General features: G+C 40.8%; 1 protein-coding gene across 4 annotated transcripts in view; it reads right to left on the bottom strand.

Annotated features, from left to right (window-relative positions):
* The window catches only part of LOC129831879 (Friend leukemia integration 1 transcription factor-like), a 34,371-nt gene extending 20,470 nt beyond the window's left edge, over positions 1-13,901 (bottom strand). The window contains exons 1-5 of one of the 4 annotated variants that reach the window (XM_055895426.1): positions 13,764-13,901; positions 11,157-11,245; positions 2,947-3,158; positions 2,431-2,585; positions 1,471-1,674 (exon numbers count right to left, since the gene is read on the bottom strand). In XM_055895426.1, the coding sequence (XP_055751401.1) occupies positions 1,471-1,674; positions 2,431-2,585; positions 2,947-3,158; positions 11,157-11,201 (616 nt within the window). In that variant the 5' untranslated portion in view covers positions 11,202-11,245; positions 13,764-13,901. Of the gene's footprint in view, positions 1-1,470; positions 1,675-2,430; positions 2,589-2,946; positions 3,159-6,921; positions 7,129-11,156; positions 11,246-13,763 lie in introns of those variants that run through there. The other 3 variants (XM_055895425.1, XM_055895428.1, XM_055895427.1) reach the window with 3 other exon arrangements.
* Positions 13,902-18,494: the final 4,593 nt, after the last annotated feature.

The raw sequence follows: 18,494 nt of genomic DNA, 5'->3' as shown, positions 1-18,494 counted from the left end.
GGCTAATGGAAGAGACAGAGAACTTCTGTTCTGTCATTGTTTGTTACCACACTGAGAATAAAGATCATTGAGAAACTAGAGTCCTACACCTCCACGATCCATCACTGACATATAGTGAAAAAATATATGAATGCAACATGCAACAATTTCGAATATTTTACTAAGTTACAGTTCATATAAGGAAATCAGTCAATGTAACCTATGGATTTCACATGACTGGAAATACAGATATGCATCTGTAAATACTGTAAATACCTTAAAAAAAGGTAGGGGTGTGGATCAGAAAACCAGTCAGTATCTGGTGTGACCACCATTTGCCTCATGCAGCGCGACACATCTCCTTCGAATAGAGTTGATCAGGCTGTTGATTGTGGCCTGTGGAATGTTATCCCACTCCTCTTCAATGGCTGTGCGAAGCTGCTGGATATTGGCGGGAAATGGAACATGCTGTCGTACACGTCAATCCAGAACATCCAAAACATGCTCAATGGATGACATGTCTGGTGTGTATCCAGGCCATGGAAGAACTGAGACATTTGAAGCTTTCAGGAATTATATACAGGGGGCCGTGCATTATCATGGTAAAACGAGGTGATGGCAGCAGATGAATGGCATGCCAATAGGCATTGTCAGGATCTCATCACGATATCTCTGTGCGTTCAAATTGCCATCGATAAAAAACAATTGTGTTCATAGTCCGTAGCTTATTCCTGCCCATACCCCCACCATGGGGCAAGCTGCTCATATATATATATACATACATAACCTTTATTTAACTAGGCAAGTCAGTTAAGAACAAATTCTTATTTACAATGACGGCCTACCCCGGCCAAACCCCCCCGATCACAGCCGGTTGTGAAACAGCCCGGGATTGAACCAGGGTCTGTAGTGACGCCTCTAGCACTGAGATGCAGTGCCTTAAGACCACTGAGCCACTTGGGAGAAGACGTTGTTCATAACGTTGACATCAGCAAAACGCTCGCCCACACGACGTCTGCGAATGTGAGGCCGATTGGACATACTGCCAAATTCTCTAAAACAAGACAGCTTACGGTAGAGCAATGAACATTCAATACTCTGGCAACAGCTCTGGTGGACATTTCTGACAAAAAGCATGCCAATTGCACGTTCCCTCAAAACTTGCGACATCTCTAGCATCGTGTTGTGTGACAATACTGGACATTTTAGAGTGACCTGTCATTGTCCCCAGAAAAAGGTGCACCTGTGTAATGATCATGCTGTTTAATCAACTTCTTGATATGCCACACCTGTCAGGTGGATGGATTACCTTGGCAAATGAAAAATGCTCGCTAACAGGGATGTTAGCAAATTTGTGCACAAAATTTGAGAGAAATACGTTCATTTCTCTGATCTTTTATTTCAGCTCCTGAAACATGGGACCAACACTTCGCATGATGTGTTTATATTTTTGTTCTGTATAGATCAATTCAAATGGCTGCCAGAACTTACTTTCTCTGAGGTAATTGAGATGAGAGAGCAGGACTTCAGCGTTGTACATGGTGGTCAGTCGGAGGAAGTCGTCCTTGCTCATCTTACACAGCTCCTTGCCGTCTGTGTTCTGGAACATGGCCGTGTCCATCTCCAGCAAGCCGTACTCCTTGACGGCCCACTCTAGCCACTGGCGGACATGATCCTGAGACCACAGCGACGGATCTGGAGAAATACAAGAAGACAGAGGCAGTGTATACAGCACGGGACAATCTACTCTTTTCACTGTGATTGAGAATGCATTTCAAGTTTTGGTCTCATAATTATTTCCAAATTATGGCTAATGTACCCAATCGTTATTTTCACTTGTTTATTTATCTAGCTATTCATTCATCCATATTTCAATGAATGTATCTGACCCATCCTTTCCCAGATTGTGTAGCCTATGTAATACTTTGTTGGAGTGAAATCATACACCTGCATCTATTCTACAGTATATCTGATATACCATCAATCTCTTCCAAGACTGACAGAGAGTGTTTCCCAAAGCATTTATCCCTCATAAATAATACTCTGTAATATGTGAATCAATTTGCCAATGTAAAGAGCTCTTTGACTGAACAGACCTCTGTTGCTTGTGTTTTAGTCATACTCCCATGAGCAAGCTAAAACATTACTAACAAAAGCATCAAAGAGCCTTCACCCGTGACCCAGCTAAATACATCCGGGGCTAATAAAAACATCTCTACAACATCAGAAAATGTATGCCAATTAATAGCATGTTTATAGGCCCTCCATTTGACTAGGAAGAAAAACGACTAAGAAATAAACCTTTCTCACAGCCTGGAATGTAAAGTCATAGTACTTATAGGTCTAGGTATTGAGCAATTAATAACATCGGAAATAAAGAAAAAACAACATGTGATTTTCATTCATTATAAAGAAATACCATGTGGTTTATATTATAGAAGTCATTGTTACCTGCGGGGACGATGACTCTCCTCTCATTGGTGGTCATGTTGGGGGGCGGAGCGTTCTTCTCGTCCATGTAGCTTCCGTAACTCATCTGAGATGTGTCATTGCCACCCACCAGCTTATTGCATTTACCCCCCACACTGCAGTCCACTGGGGACTCCCTGCTGCACAGACACACAGTGTCAGTGTCAGCGAGAGACAAGACATCTTTATATTGGCTCTAAGCAGATGAAAATGGTTTGCAATATAGACCAACCACAGGGCCAATGGAGCAGAGCTTGAGATAGCCCAATGAAATTTAAGTGTCAGGTGAGTTAGTGGTAGACGAACAGCTCACTTTCTGTAGAAGGTGGACAAAAATCATATTTAACTGTGCACAAGCAATTGTTATGATCAACTATCCTTTTGAATATAGACTAATCTAGGGAACATCAACTCAAATCAGCAGAGACAAAGATATACAGCGACAAGACATAAGAGCTGGAGTCTAGTGAGATGGACTGTGCATACTGCTGAACATACCTGGATCCATTGATGTGGTCATACTCTCTCTTGACGCTCACTCGGACTGGCTGGTTAATCCACTCTTGCTGAGGGGGTAATGGGTGGATTTTGTGGGGCTGGACGTAGTCCTGTGTGCCAGATGCAGTCATGTCTGTCTTGGGTAGAGGGGCAGCAGCAGCGTAAGGAGGCTCAAACAAGGACTGGTCTTCACTCACCACTGACAGTGCCTCCTGCAGGTCAAAGGAGGAACAGGTTATAGCGGGGCACCTCTAGAACAACAGAGAGAACCTGTGATCTCACAACTTCAATCTCTCACTTGTTGTAGATACATTTTGTTTACAGTAATTATGTGCAGTTATGTGTCATATCGCAATCTGGCATCCTAAGTGGTTTGTGTATACAGTGATTGGGCCCATGTAGCAACTACAGCTTCCTGTTGATGTTACCATGACTTCAAACATGACTAAAGTCCTGATGACTACTACGCACAACAAGATCTAGTCTGCGTTTTCCTTCCACAGAGAAGGAACAGCAGCTGAAGAATCAACAGGAACAGCAAGGGGGTCAGTTCTACAGTAGCTCCACTGGAACTCTCCTCTGTCTGTGTCCACGTGTTCTGTCTCATGTCTGGTAACTGATGCATGGAAAATATATCAGATCTATCATTGCCAGAGATGTATATGGGCTAATGGGAATACAATACTTGCTATTCCAATGATCTGACATACAACAACCTATACACAGAGCCAAAGAGATGTACACTATTTATGAGATATACAGGTAAACGGCTCTGCCTGTATAGACTGTGGCAGCCTTTTAGCTAAATCAGTTTTAAAACTTCTGTTTACTATGAATGAAGGAGCTGGTGAGGCCTACCTTGCCTCAGATCTGCCAATGACACATTTTAGTGAAACAAAGCAGCAGCAACAGAGACAAACTGATCTAGAGTCATTACAGTTAAGCTGTTTCAAGGATTAGGCTCATGTCTGACACACATCTGATCTGGTAGCATCTGATGTCACAGATTAGACAGATATCTGTAATCCTGAGGGATTATAGATATTTTCAAAGATAACATCCTAGATCAAGACAAAGATTTGCCATTAGCACAGTTCTTCCACCGTCGAAGAACAAAGTACTGTATGTACGCATCAAAACACGTCTGACTGTTCACGAAATAGCAAACATGGATCAAAAAGGCTACAAAGGCTAGATTTCAAAAATCGAATCAAATTGTATTTGTTACATGCGCCGAATACAACAGGTGAAATGCTTACTTACTACAAGCCCTTAACCGGAGCCAATGAGTCCTAACAAGTGAAAAAGTGAAGCAGAGTTGCAGTGATACATGCAGTGGCCAGTCTGCTGTTTACAGCCTGTGTACTCATCTCCTGAGATGTCTAATCTCGGGATGGGGATTTCTATCTTCACCACTAATCAGAATAATACAGCATATTCACATACAGTAAGTACAGTGCATTCCAGCAAACTAATGCTTCAATGTACATTCACTAACACTGACTATGTGTCTGTGATGTGCCAACGGTTCTAAACTTACCAAGGTGACAGCTTTTGAGGCCATTAATTGGGAGGGCTGGATGGATGATACTTTGTGACAGCATCTGATAATGCCCTCAGAGTTGGACAGATGTGCCAGTGATTTCATCAGTCAAACCATCATAGCTGCACACTAGCAGTCTGGTAGCCATATGCCCTATCAGAGAAGTCTATACAGAAGCTAGCCTGGTCTGGGGATGATATGTTGAGAGCAGTGAGGGAATGTCTCAATGTCTCCTGATAAGGGCAGCTCTGCTGTTATGGCTGTTGCACGTTACATTTACACTGACATATCAGCATGTGCCTATCAAGATTACAGGTTTTAAAAATAATGTGAGTGTATGCACTTCCAAACAGACAATATAACACACCAGTCTGAGTCTATTTGAAATGTGTGTTCTGTATCAATGTGGAACACACACACTGCCAATGGTAAGGTTGCGACAGAGATACAGTTCATTTATCTACATTCATTGATCTACATTCTTCTCTCCTGAACATCTTGTGCTAACATCCCTTCCCACGTAGGCTATTCAAGTAGCCTACAAAATAATATTCACTGGGAACAAAAAGAAAGGCACTCCAAGTCTTGCATTCCCTAAATGATTTACAGTACTTATTAATAATTATGTGGTACCATATGATGCCATTATCAACTCAACATAGGTTAGTGTTGTTCACAACCCTCATTCATAAACTAACAGGTCTTCCTAAACTCTTCTTGGGAAACTGTGACAGTGGAAGTTGCCACGTGCCTGGGCCACCACAGATGCCTTACAGCCAAACGGCCTGGCTCACAAATGCCTCACGATGCGTGCCAGTATCCAGTACACCACTTCCATCCAGACTGCACACGTCTATTGTGTCCTCCACACACACGCATCAGCATGCGATTCAGGAGGCATTCCTGCCCTTTGTTTGAGGAGGAAAGGGAAACCTGTCAGGAAACCAGATTGTGCAGAACAGGAAGCTCTCATGGCTCGATAACCCCCCCCCCCCCCCCCCCCCCCCCTTTTGATGAGTAAAGTCTGAATACAGTTTGTAGTCAATCAAATATACACACGGATACATGCACAGTCCTGATACATTCATAATAATATAGTCATTATTGTTGTTATATTATTGTTATATAGTCATCATTGTTATACATCATCACAATTTAGCAAAATATTAACAATCATTTCACAAGGCCTAAATGTTTCTATTTGTGCATGTTTGTGTATTAAACAATCAATCACAAACCAATCAGGTGAAAATGATTTAATATAAATTCAATTTTTCTGTGCAGTCAACGCTTATACTGTTCCAAAACTTACACCACACCCAGCCGCCACTTCAACCCCACAACCCCGCTTATTTTAACATCCAAAGAAAACACATTGGCAGAACGATACGTTTCCATGGGTATTATAATAGTCCAGTTAGTTAGAAATAAGAGCAGAATAACTATATTTGACAATCGGCTATGTCTACTCAAAGTCCAGACACAATACCGTGGTGCGAAATGCAGTGACCTAACCATCAAACATCTGCATGGCCATGCATCTGGAAATTCAATACATGGAGGACCGCGCTTAAATACCCGTCCCTCAAGACTAAAATATGCGCGCTCCCTATTATGAATGACCTTTTGTGTTCAATTTAAGTATAACTACCCAGGTAAGACTGTGAGCCTTTTGTTATTCATGAATGACAAGAAGGAGATGCGCAGTTTTCGCTTCTAAATCACTCCGTGATATTTCCAAATTACATTTTGGCTATTGATAAGGCTATTAAAAATGTGTGTTCAACACTCGTTTTACAACGGAAAATATGCGTTAAAAAGCTATGGTTTTACGCATGGATTCTACTTCCTTGTACAGCCTGAATAATAAACGCCACCAAAACACCATCAGTAACGTTTTCAACCATGAACTGTGAGAGGATCCCCGGGCACCGTGCCACCACAATTGCGTAGCCACATCTTTGACACACCATACCTTACAAAGAAACGCACGTTCATCTAACCGCACAGCCATATATCGCCTACATATTGCGTAATCCCTAGCCAACACTATTTCAACTGGAGACAAATAATTGTTCTCCAATTTGTTATATAATACATACTTTCCACTGAATAAAATTAGCACTTTGTTGATTTGCAGATGTGCATCTACGCGCTCGTTCCAACATTGAAAGCATATATCGAGTCTAAACGTTTCTTATCCAACCAAAGCTTATTTTCCCTTTCAAAGTTTCCTAAAGGAAAGGGCAACTTCGGGATAAAGACGAAAAAATAAGGACATCTGGTTACCGCTTTCGGAGCAAAATAAAAAGCCGTTCATTGCCCAACATTGTAGGCTACTGCTCACAGACATAGCAACTCATGATAAAAGGAGGCGCAACTCCGAAAAGCAAAGCTCTCACAAATTCGTACACCCAGTCTTCCACCCTTACCTTAATAGTTCCGTCCATTTTGCGCAATTTTCAGCGAACCCCAACAATATTCCAAACATGACACGCTCCTGAATTAATTCCAGCCCCCGATATGTCGCAGAGAGAAAGAGACAGTTAACCGGATGGTTTTTTTTCTCTACATTTGGGAAGTGAAGTCACCGCTTTTGAGAAGGAAGCTATGTGTGTCACTGCAAGCCCTGCCTTCATTGCAGCTCCAAAAAGCAGGATACTTGTCCCAAAGAGATAAGCAGGGAAAACAATTGCGTGTTCCCCCCGCTGTTAATGTTTTTACTCTGAAAAATTTACAGAATGGTTGCCAGCGTTATGCATATGTTGATGTAGGCTGCATTTGTGTCATTTTTTATACAAACGTCACAGACACTGGCGAATGAGTTTGTTTCAACAATTCCATCAATATACATGTATTATGTTAAATTCATTTGCCAATGAAAAAGTAATAATTTAAACTGGTATAGACTGTTATGTGATTCCATAATGTTTTATAATCTCCTCATTGCTTTTAATGCAATGCGTCCATTTTTTTCTTGATTTTACTTTAGCCTAATTCATCCCCTGCTCTTTTAACATCTTATATTCGCGTTTCCACTGCGAGATGGAGACATAAAATAGAGTTTCACTTTCAAAGCAGACAGATGTTTTCCTCGAGAGTGCTGACGAAATGAACTGTAAATCAAACCAAGAGGAATACGAACTTGAACTACCTGTGGCAAGGGTTGATGCTCTTTGTTATAGCCTTCCCAGCCTCAGTGACGTTTTCCTGAAACACCATTAATAACATCCAAGCACGCAGCGCCCCAGATCAAGGTCCGCTCTACACGTGTGCGTCTGCTATCCAACACAGTAGGGAATTATGATGGATTGTAGGCTTATATTTCCAAATATTGCAAAGGGGAACCCCCTCTCTTAATATGTTTGGAGTTTAGTTCATGAATAAACGTGTGTGGTTTTCATTAATGTAATGATGAAGTATACCTACTCCCATTAGATGTTATTACATTGCTATTACATGTTATTACATTATCATAGGCTTCTATTATTATTATTATTATTATTATTAATTTATTATTAGGCCTAGGCTATAGTTGAACTACTTTCTTCCTTAGGTTACTGGAGCCATGGACAAACATCCCCTGTCCCCACCCCCAAACATTTTTCCTCTACCTTTGGAAATTGCCCTCATCAATTCAGACACAATTTCAGCGCAGATGCTAGACATGGAGCCAGCTCTGAACGTGACCAGACCAATAGGGCTCTGCCTGAGGGAGCGGCAAGGCCACAGAGCGGCCAAACCGAGCCTGCGCCGCTGCGACTGACAGACGGACCGGCCTGTCTGCTCTCGACTTGGGGGTCTGTTGCGGGAGAGGCCCCCTCGAGACCACCACATCTGGATCCTGCTTGGGGTCAAGGCTTCTCCTGCCTGAGGCCAGTTCAGCTTCGTGTAATTAAGGGAGACACCTTGTTTAACTATTTAGTTGCCGTACCTTTTTCTTATTCAACATTCCACTGTTTTGGTTTTGTATTGGATTTCGTTAATTTTCGTTCAAAATAAAAGTAGGGCGAATGATGTAATGGTATAATATTCATTATAGATTCCATCCATGTTAGACCCGTTTGCAATAGCAGAGGGCAATGGTACGGCTTAACTTTTAGAAAATAATAGATGTTTATTATTTTAAGTAGCCTATTGACTAGTATGCCTAATAGTGAACGACTGTCATTTTATGGACCATATAAGTAGGCCTATTTCCAATATGCCTAATAACCCGTAGAACGCTAACACAATCTTGTGTGATTTGTTGACACCTGAGGTTACTTGTGGAATAATGTGACCAAACTCTGAAATCACCTGGCAATATTGATTGAGTTGGTCATAGAGGCACAGTAACCGAGGCAAATCACACAAAAAAACTAAAGACTAAGTAAGAGCTAGGCTATCGCTAATCAAATTACTCACGCCATTACGCACGAAACATGCAGGTTTATGCTAAGAGAGAAAAGCTACCCCGGGACCCGCCAAGGCCATAATGAATACAGTGGTAACAAACATTTTCGGAGGCCAATAAACAGATGCAAGTTGGTTTATACAGCGAACCACAGAACATCTGGCTTGACGCTGAAACTTGACAGCCAGACATTTCTTACCAGGAGCTGTGGGAAGCCATAGCTCCTCCATTGGACAATACAAGAAGTGGGTGGATACTACTTAGGTTAGTTTCAGTTTTTAAATTGTTGCCCTTTTGCTCATCGTGAATTTACAGCACTTCACAACTGCACTTGCTTACAAGTGCGCAAGAATAGCCTATATAGGCCTAAACATCTCCATAATGTAACCAAATGACCCAAGAGTAAATTATAACGGCGATGATTATGCCGGTATTATTATAGGTATCATCATCATTATTAGTCAAGATGATTAGCCTACTGAAAGAGGCCTTGGTTTATATTATTCGTGAACAAATATTAATTCATAAAAGACCAAACAAACTAACGTTAGGCCTACTAAAAACCACTTCTATAAATTAATTTATGTGACAAACCTTTTTGGCCTATTATTTTAACCACTATGCCTGCATAGCCATAGATATGGATAGGCCATGTAAGATTGTTCATTAGACTTCAGAGTTCTGGTAAGCCCCTTCCCTCTCTCGGCAAAAATAAAAAAAACTAGTAAAATACTCAGGGCGAAAAGCGGGGACTGCAGCATACAAGACCTAACTGTCTGGTCCCTTGCTCGGGGCCATAATTAATTTGAGATTTATTTTTATTGGAGAGCTCGAGTCTCGCCTGGCCTTAACCAAACAAAACAAATGCTAGACCATGGATTCGCTTGAATGAAGCAGCATATTTATTTAAAATGTGCCTTGAGGCGTGCCTGGTTCACATTCTAACCAATATCTTGCCCCGAAATGCAGAATAATTAAATGAAGGTTTCGATTAAAACGAGGGCAATGCGATATTCATTGACCTGACCTACTTTGTCTGAAATGTGGGTTGCTTAAGGAATCTTAAGCATTCAGTGGTTAACCAAAGAGTACTTTGCACAGGTTCTTGGATTGGTTTCCTAGTCATTGCCGTTTTGTCTTATTTAGGGAGCAGAAAGGGTAATTTCAAAACACATTCTCTCCTCAAACATTCCTTGCTGTTCAAGTCTCCCAAAACAAATCGGAGATTGTTCAGAGGACTCAAGCAATGTGGCCAGTGAAAATTAAGTATTTCTGCAGAGCGCTACAAACGTTATGACTGTATGAAAAGAGCCCTTATATGCAAAGGCAAATAAGTCGCCAAAACATAACAAGTCACTCTTGGAATATTTGGATTATAAAGATATTATGAATGGCTTGACTAAGCACAATTGTTCATTTTCATAAGCATACATGCTCCGCCTATATGCAATTGGTCTTCAACCAATGATCTATGAAAGATATGGCATCACATTTCCAATATTATTTTAAAACAGCCTGACTCACATAATAGCCTGCGGAAATGTTAATGTGTTATGATGAGCACTCAACAGGCAGAACAATGACAAGGTATATACACTCACACAACACATTCCCATAAAACATGACGACTGCACGTACACTGATAGTTTCCTAAAGTCAGATTATGGCATGTCCAAGATTGTGCAGTTTAATGTAGGATATAAGATTAACAATGGGAATGCATATGTCGTTTCAAACAAATCGTCCCAAGGCCAATATATTGTCCGCTTGCAAGAATTACACGCTGTACCATGTGATTCAATGCACAGAGTTTTAAACGTGAAAACCAGATGTCCACTATTTGCTTTGTTTACATTCTTTGAGACTGTGGCGGAGAGAGAACAAAAACTGCATGATGTCGAATATAATAATGCGCTATACCGGTCCCGCACTGAAGGCAAAGAGATTAAATCAGTCTTGATGTCCAGACAGATTAACAGAATCACATTATACAGTAGACTACCATACAATGTTTGAATACAGGACTATTCTGCAGAACGGTTATAACATGATAACAACAATGGAATAGAGAGAGGCAATTGTGCCAAGATTTAATTGATATGATACCTATTGATACCTCTCATATTAGGCGTAGGGTAGGCATACCGATAGAGATTTTAAAAATGACAAGCAGATGCAAATTATTCGCAAAATATCCTCATGAATATAAAATTAGGGACGACCCAGAACGTCCACCAAAATGACCTGCTCGAAGAGACGATGTTGTCTTACCTTGACGTAAGACGAAGTGTCAGGCACGGTCTGAAACATGTTCATAGAACCGAGAGGGCCGAGAGGTCTTCAACAGTGTTCAACGGGCTCTGGGGAGAGGAGAGGAATATTAGCACAAAAAAAGGGAAAAACTGAAAAAGTGAAATATATTCCAAAATAACAATGCATTAAAATAATTATAACAACACAAATAAATAGATGAGTAAAATATATTCATAATATGCTAATATTGTGCATAATAATACTTATAATATTGTGCATATTGATCATCAATTGTGGTTCAATACATATGAAAATAATTCATTATGTAATGACAATGTAATGACAAATAAAGCCTATAGTGTGGGAAATAATACATGTTATGTCATGCCAATATGTCACGTCTAAATAGCTATGATAGCTATGTCTGATTGGTGGAAGAACGACTCCGCTTCCTATTGGTAAAAGAGCTACAGCGGGCTAGACGTAACACTGGAATAACAAACTTTCCTGCCCACTCGTTCAGCAATGCATTCGACCATCAACAACCTCTCTTCATAATGGACTAGCATCCACACAGCCAGCATTCAAGCTTCATTCATCAATTAACTCATACTTCTTTGACTCTTTTGCTAGTTCATTTTTTATGTTAAATTAAATATGCAAACTTTTGTGCATTTTCAATGGCTGTGATCTCCTGAAAATATTCCCTTCAGGCTAACAGTCCAGTTTTCTGCCCTCTGGTTGTTATCAAATGAGTTTTGTTTAGATATTTTTTCAATTCGCCCTCATGTAAAATTATTTATTTATATAGACTTTTAGCCAAGACTCAAAGCCTCAGACCACATATTGTGGTTTCAATTAAATAAACAATTTGAAAACTTTTTTCTTTCGGAAGCCTTTTGCTATTGTTCATGCTGTTGTGATATCAGGGTAAATTATTGAAAACATTTTCAATAACCACAGCTAGACAGAGATCTCAGGAGCGCGCACGAGCACCTTGCGGTTTTGTGAATTGCGTTCCATTCCGTGCAACCACTTCCACTGAAATAAGGAATAGGGTCAGATTTGGTTCATAGGCCCCACTAAGTTATTGGACACAGACTTGATTCATTCAGACATGTGACCGTCCTTGCCGTGTTGTTTCCTTCGTCACATATTTGGTGGCGCAATGATAATCTAACAACCAATCACATATTCTCATGCATGATACCACTGTTCATGATGGCCAGAACCACTACCATGGTTGACTGACTTTAACTTTCTCGATAGACAACTCATGTGGAGAAAGCAGGGCAGCAGAGCCCCAACCCCAACCCCCATCACGTTTCTCCCTAAAGCTTACCACATATTGAAACACTTTTCGCTTTAATAAGTGCAGTTTACAAAGTCTAGGGTGAAAGGGCAGCTCGAGGACGGTGTCTTTAGCAGTTCCCTCAGTGTGCAATTATCAAGAAGGCTGGCACATGCAGCATTTAACATTCCTAACATCAAGCAAATTACACTGAGACAAACACTGGTCTCCAGAACGAGTGGATAATGAAAACGAACTTTTTATTGTCAGTGCAAAGATTGCGGCCAAAGACTCATTCATTTCGACTCACATCCACTGACAGGAGACATTCACTGTCATTGTAAAGTAGAACTTGTCACTATAGGCCTACAATACATTGTGCAGGGCCCCCAAATCCACAGCGGCATTATGTTCAAAATAATTACATTTTCGAAATACGATGAAAACTAATGGACCACTACACATCCAGAATTCATGTTATAGCAATCTCTAAACAAATAAATACATGTAAAACACACGGACTGACTAGTGTCTGATCATATATTTTATAGGCCCACAGTCACATATTTTATAGAATCCTTTCACGTTTGGCTGAAATGTTTTGGTTATTGAATTTCTGCCTCAGCAACGTATACTGATACATTATCCAAGGGGCTTATGATCATGGCACGATTTATAATTGTAGCGGACCAATATGTTTCGTATTTTCAGCTCCTGTAGGCAAACGTTAGGCTCGCTTCATAAAGTTTCCCAAATGCATCCAATTTCTAAATGGTGAAAGAGCATAGAATTCCGCATATGTAGCCAATTAGCCGAGTCGCGGCTCAGGAGGACTGTTGAATAACTGCAGTGACTTTCCTCTGAGACAGCCCGTGGACTGGAAGCCTCTAGTGTTACATTTTAAGCATATTACCTTGCACGAGAGCTTGCTGTTATCCATCATACATGAGAACGAACTGATTTCCCCTCATCTTTGCACTTTTTTTCTAACCACAGTTTTCACTCATCAAGCAACCATGACAACGAGTTATATTAGGATAAACTAAAACACATTTCGAAAACAAACATGACTTGTAAACGAAAAATAAACTAAATTTAATTTTTATCAGATGATAGCCTGCAAAACATTTGTTTAATCTAAATGGAAAGCAGACTGGCATTGAATCTTGATAAATTAGATAGTTTTATGAAAAGGCAGGCTACATTAATCCAGAATTAGTAACAAAACAGTGGACTTGATTTATGGTCACCAAACACACAGCATACACATAGGTTTGTGGCTGGTTAGAATAGCCTACGAGTCGCAATCTTGCAAATGTAATTTCCTCACTCACCTGTCGTTATGTTGTCAGTCGTCTATTATTTCAGTTTAATTATTCCCCAATTTAAATAATTTGTCCCGTCTATTCAAAGTCGTTACCATGGATGACAGTAAGTTATTTTGAGAAGGTGTATGGAGCGCAGGGTGTATGAATGGGAATGTTACTGTGATGAGAGCCGCCAGCCGGCAACCAATGGGAAGTGAGTGAAAAACCTCCCCTTGGGTTTAGTGTGAGAGGGAGCCGGAGTTGCAAGTCAAATGAACCATGAAATAAGGGAAATCTTATAGGAAATAGGAACAGCACCATAAAAAAGGCAAATAGTGAGAGGTACCTTTAAATTGGAAAAATAATAGGGCCTAATGTCCTTCTGCAGCCCTTTCGTGGGATATTGACGGCCACCAAGTGTTTTTAGGACAAAATAAATAGGCATTTCTACACACCTGTCCATGTAGGCTTTGTTTACGTTATGAATACAACAGGAAATCGAATGAACTTTTGTACAAAACTTAAACAAAATGCTTTATCAAAAGCAATATCATGTCAACCTTGAAAGCACAAATGAGATATTATTGATATCAACCATATGAAACAGTTTCTGTTGTTAAACATAATGTGTTATTTTCAAACACAGAAAGTGATAACAGATGGAATGATGGAATAAGTTATATTTCCCTTTACGTATTTATAACAGTACAGTCCGATTGAATTAAATGTAAAACCTTTAAAAAATATATATATTTCTCTTATTTTAGTTTGAAATGTCTCCAACAATGCAGATATTCTTGTGATAATTCCCGCATGAATAATTGCAGCCATAGCAGGATCCGCGCTTCGTGGCCTCCTGACAGAGACACGTGTCTCCAGTGAGTTTGTTTTTCCTGTTCAGTTGACCCCACTCAGTTCAGTAACTTCATTTCCTACACAGTGCCCTTATCCTCCACCCAAGAGTCCCTCAAAGGATGTTGGGCAATTCACAGTGAGAAAAGTTGCCCAAGCATAGGATTTTACAGCCTCATTAAGGTCATCGTTTAACGCAGGACAACCAAAGTGAAATTGAGAAGCTTTCAGTTATCTACATAAGTTTTGCACAAAACCTAACCCATGCATCAATACTCTGTAATGGATACATGTTGTAGCCTAGGCCTATGGGTCAAAGCTGGTAGATTATTGTATTACCATGGCTGGTGTGCACTGATGTGGTCAAGGTGTTCCTATTAAAAATAGCATCAGTTGCTACATGATTATGCTTCTACAGAACAATGACCGGAAATTCTAACATCCGTTAACTGACAATGTTCTCAACTGCTCAATACTGTTTCCTTCTGTTCCATGACAGGCTACAGTCATATTCCAGTAGCCTTCTTTTAAGATAATCTGTTGAGCATCTGTTGATTTTGTAACAGATAACTGAAGTGTGGAACCATACAGATCATTAACAAACGAAGCCCACAAAACATACACATGACTTCAACATTGTAAAGTTGGTGACGCATACACATCCAAGAGCATCCTAGCAGGACACCAGGAAATGAAAACAGTGGACTGACTAGTCTACCTATAGGAGTTCCAGTTAAAATGGTGAGGAACTTTGACATTTTGAAATCTGCAATATAAGTCAACCTAATCACAGAAATGGGTAATGGCATTCATGACTGATGCTACTGTTATAGCGGGACAGTTTATAGCCAATATGGTAACTTTATTTTCCTTTTTAGAAGACCAATAGGTACCCTCTGATAGAGTGGATTTTTACATTCCCATCCAGAGGTTTTGTATCAGTTATTTACTCTCATCTTCAATTACTAATGCAGACAGATATTTCAATTTTTAAAACATGGGTAAAGGATTTGGCTATTGATAAAGAGGCTATTGATTGAGAGAATGTCTGGAAGAATATATTTCACTTATCAAAGAACTCAAATCATCAATTCATTTGTTTTAAGCTCTGTCATAGGTTGTAATGGACACCACTGGTAAGATTTAATGCAAAACAGGCTCCAAGCTCAAATTGTGACCTATCTTCCCTCAACAGGACACTTGGCACATATAAACATATGATTTGAGATGGTCCTGAGGTTTATGAATTTTGGAGGAAAAGGTGATCTATTCTCTCTGATATGATTGATACATTTGTAACCAAAGACAGTACAGTATGAACAAAGTCAGTACAGTATGAAGATAGGCTAAAACTGCTTCTCCAATAGAAATCCCAGGTCACACTTCTGGGCGATGTAAAGTTAGCTAGCTAAACTCATGCATAGAAACACGTCGTCAGGTGTAACGGTCGTTTCGTGACTGACTGCGCATGGGCAGGCTGTCAAATCAAAGGCACTACTTCAATATAAAGTTGTTTTTGACAAAAATGAAAACGTGTCAGTTTGTCTCTTTCACGAGGTTGGAGTAATAACATGCTCAACTACTTAAGACACTGGCTCGAATCTAGCTTCTGCCTTTAGATAGAGAGAAAATTTACAACTAAGAATTTTTTTTCACTTCTCTCATTGACTTCTCAAACCCCAAACCCAGGCCTGGTCTGTTTGGTCTGTTTCACAAGCGTTCCCCAAAATCTCGCAATGTTGCACCTCTGGGATTAGAAACCCTTGAACAAATTCCTCTGTTACTTTAAAGGACAATTCAAACATTTTCAACTTCATATTCATCATGTCCAGCACCACCCTAACATCAACATATGTGAAAATTGTGCGTTTCTATGTTTTGTAGTAAAAAAGATAGACACCTTGTAGAGTCCATGGCCCAAAGAATTGAGCCTGCAACTCAATATTAGGAAGGTGTTTCTAATGTTTGTTATACTCAGTGTATGTTGATGTTGGGGTGGTGCTGGAGATGTAGTTTCAGGTATGTAACTGAATGAGAAACAATGGGAAGTTTGCCTGGCTGGGTTGATTGCAGTCAAAAGACCTGTTGTTCAGCGCTGGTTGCCACCACATGACCTTCATATAAGGAAATGGTTTGTAAACTTTCAGGATGTGGTTATGTTGGAGTTATCCACTGCCCGCGTGCATAAAGCCAAAATACTATTCTGGAAACGTGGAAAGTTTCTGCTTCAGAAATCTCTGAATTCCTTGAGATGGTGCAAGTGTGGGATAAAATTGCTTTCTTGATGTTGTTATACTGGCCATAAATCTTACTGTGTGTACTTTTTATTTAATTGTAGTGTTGGTTTGTTATTTTTTTTAAATTAATTTTCTTCTGTGTGTGTTTTCTATATTAAACTCAGCAAAAAAAGAAACGTCCTCTCACTGTCAACTGAGTTTATTTTCAGCAAACTTAACATGTGTGAATATTTGTATGAACATAAGATTCAAACAACTGAGACATAAACTGAACAAGTTCCACAGATATGTGACTAACAGAAATGGAATAATGTGTCCCTGAACAAAGGGGGGGGGGGGGGGGGGGGGGGGGGGGGAGTGTCAAAATCAAAAGTAACAGTCAGTATCTGTTGTGGCCACCAGCTGCATTAAGTACTGCAGTGCATCTCCTCCTCATGGACTGCACCAGATTTGCCAGTTCTTGCTGTGAGATGTTACCCCACTCTTCCACCAAAGCATCTGCAAGTTCCCGGACATTTCTGGGCGGAATGGCCCTAGCCCTTACCCTCCGATCCAACAGGTCCCAGACCTGCTCAATGGGATTGAGTTCCGGGCTCTTCGCTGGCCATGGCAGAACCCTGACATTCCTGTCTTGCAGGAAATCACACACAGAACGAGCAGTATGGCTGGTGGCATTGTCATGCAGAAGGGTCATGTTAGGATGAGCCTGCTGGAAGGGTACCACATGAGGGAGGAGGATGTCTTCCCTGTAACGCACAGAGTTGAGATTGACTGCAATGACAACAAGCTCAGTCCGATGATGCTGTGACACACCGCCCCAGACCATGACGGACCCTCCACTTCCAAATCGATCCCGCTCCAGAGCACAGGCCTCGGTGTAACGCTCATTCCTTCGACAATAAACACGAATCCGACCCTCACCCCTGGTGAGACAAAACCGCGACTCATCAGTGAAGAGCACTTTTTGCCAATCCTGTTTGATCCAGCGACGGTGGGTTTGTGCCTATAGGCAACGTTGTTGCCGGTGATGTCTGGTGAGGACCTGCCTTACAACAGGCCTACAAGCCCTCAGTCCAGCCTTTCTCAATCTATTGCGGACAGTCTGAGCACTGATGGAGGGATTGTGTGTTCCTGGTGTAATTCGAGCAGTTGTTGTTGCCATCCTGTACCTGTACCTGTCCTGCAGGTGTGATGTTCGGATGTACCAATCCTGTGCAGGTGTTGTTACACGTGGTCTGCCACTGTGAGGACAATCAGCTGTCCGTTCTGTCTCCTTATAGCGCTGTCTTAGGCGTCTCACAGTACGAACATTGCAATTTATTGCCCTGGCCACATCTGCAGGCCTCATGCCTCCTTGCAGCGTGCCTAAAGCACGTTCATGCAGATGAGCAGGGACCCTGGGCATCTTTCTTATGATGTTTTTCAGAGTCAGTAGAAAGGCCTCTTTAGTGTTCTAATTTTTCATAACTGTGACCTGAATTGCCTACTGTCTGTAAGCTGTTAGTGTCTTAACGACCGTTCCACAGGTGCATGTTCATTAATTGTTTATGGTTCATTGAACAAGCATGCGAAACAGTGTTTAAACCCTTTACAATGAAGATCATTAAGTTATTTGGATTTTTACGAAATATCTTTGAAAGACAGGGTCCTGAAGAAGGGACGTTTATTT

Source organism: Salvelinus fontinalis, chromosome 33 (assembly GCF_029448725.1).
Source record: "Salvelinus fontinalis isolate EN_2023a chromosome 33, ASM2944872v1, whole genome shotgun sequence".
Taxonomy (NCBI): Eukaryota; Metazoa; Chordata; class Actinopteri; order Salmoniformes; family Salmonidae; genus Salvelinus; species Salvelinus fontinalis.
This window is presented reverse-complemented; position numbering and strand designations above follow the sequence as displayed.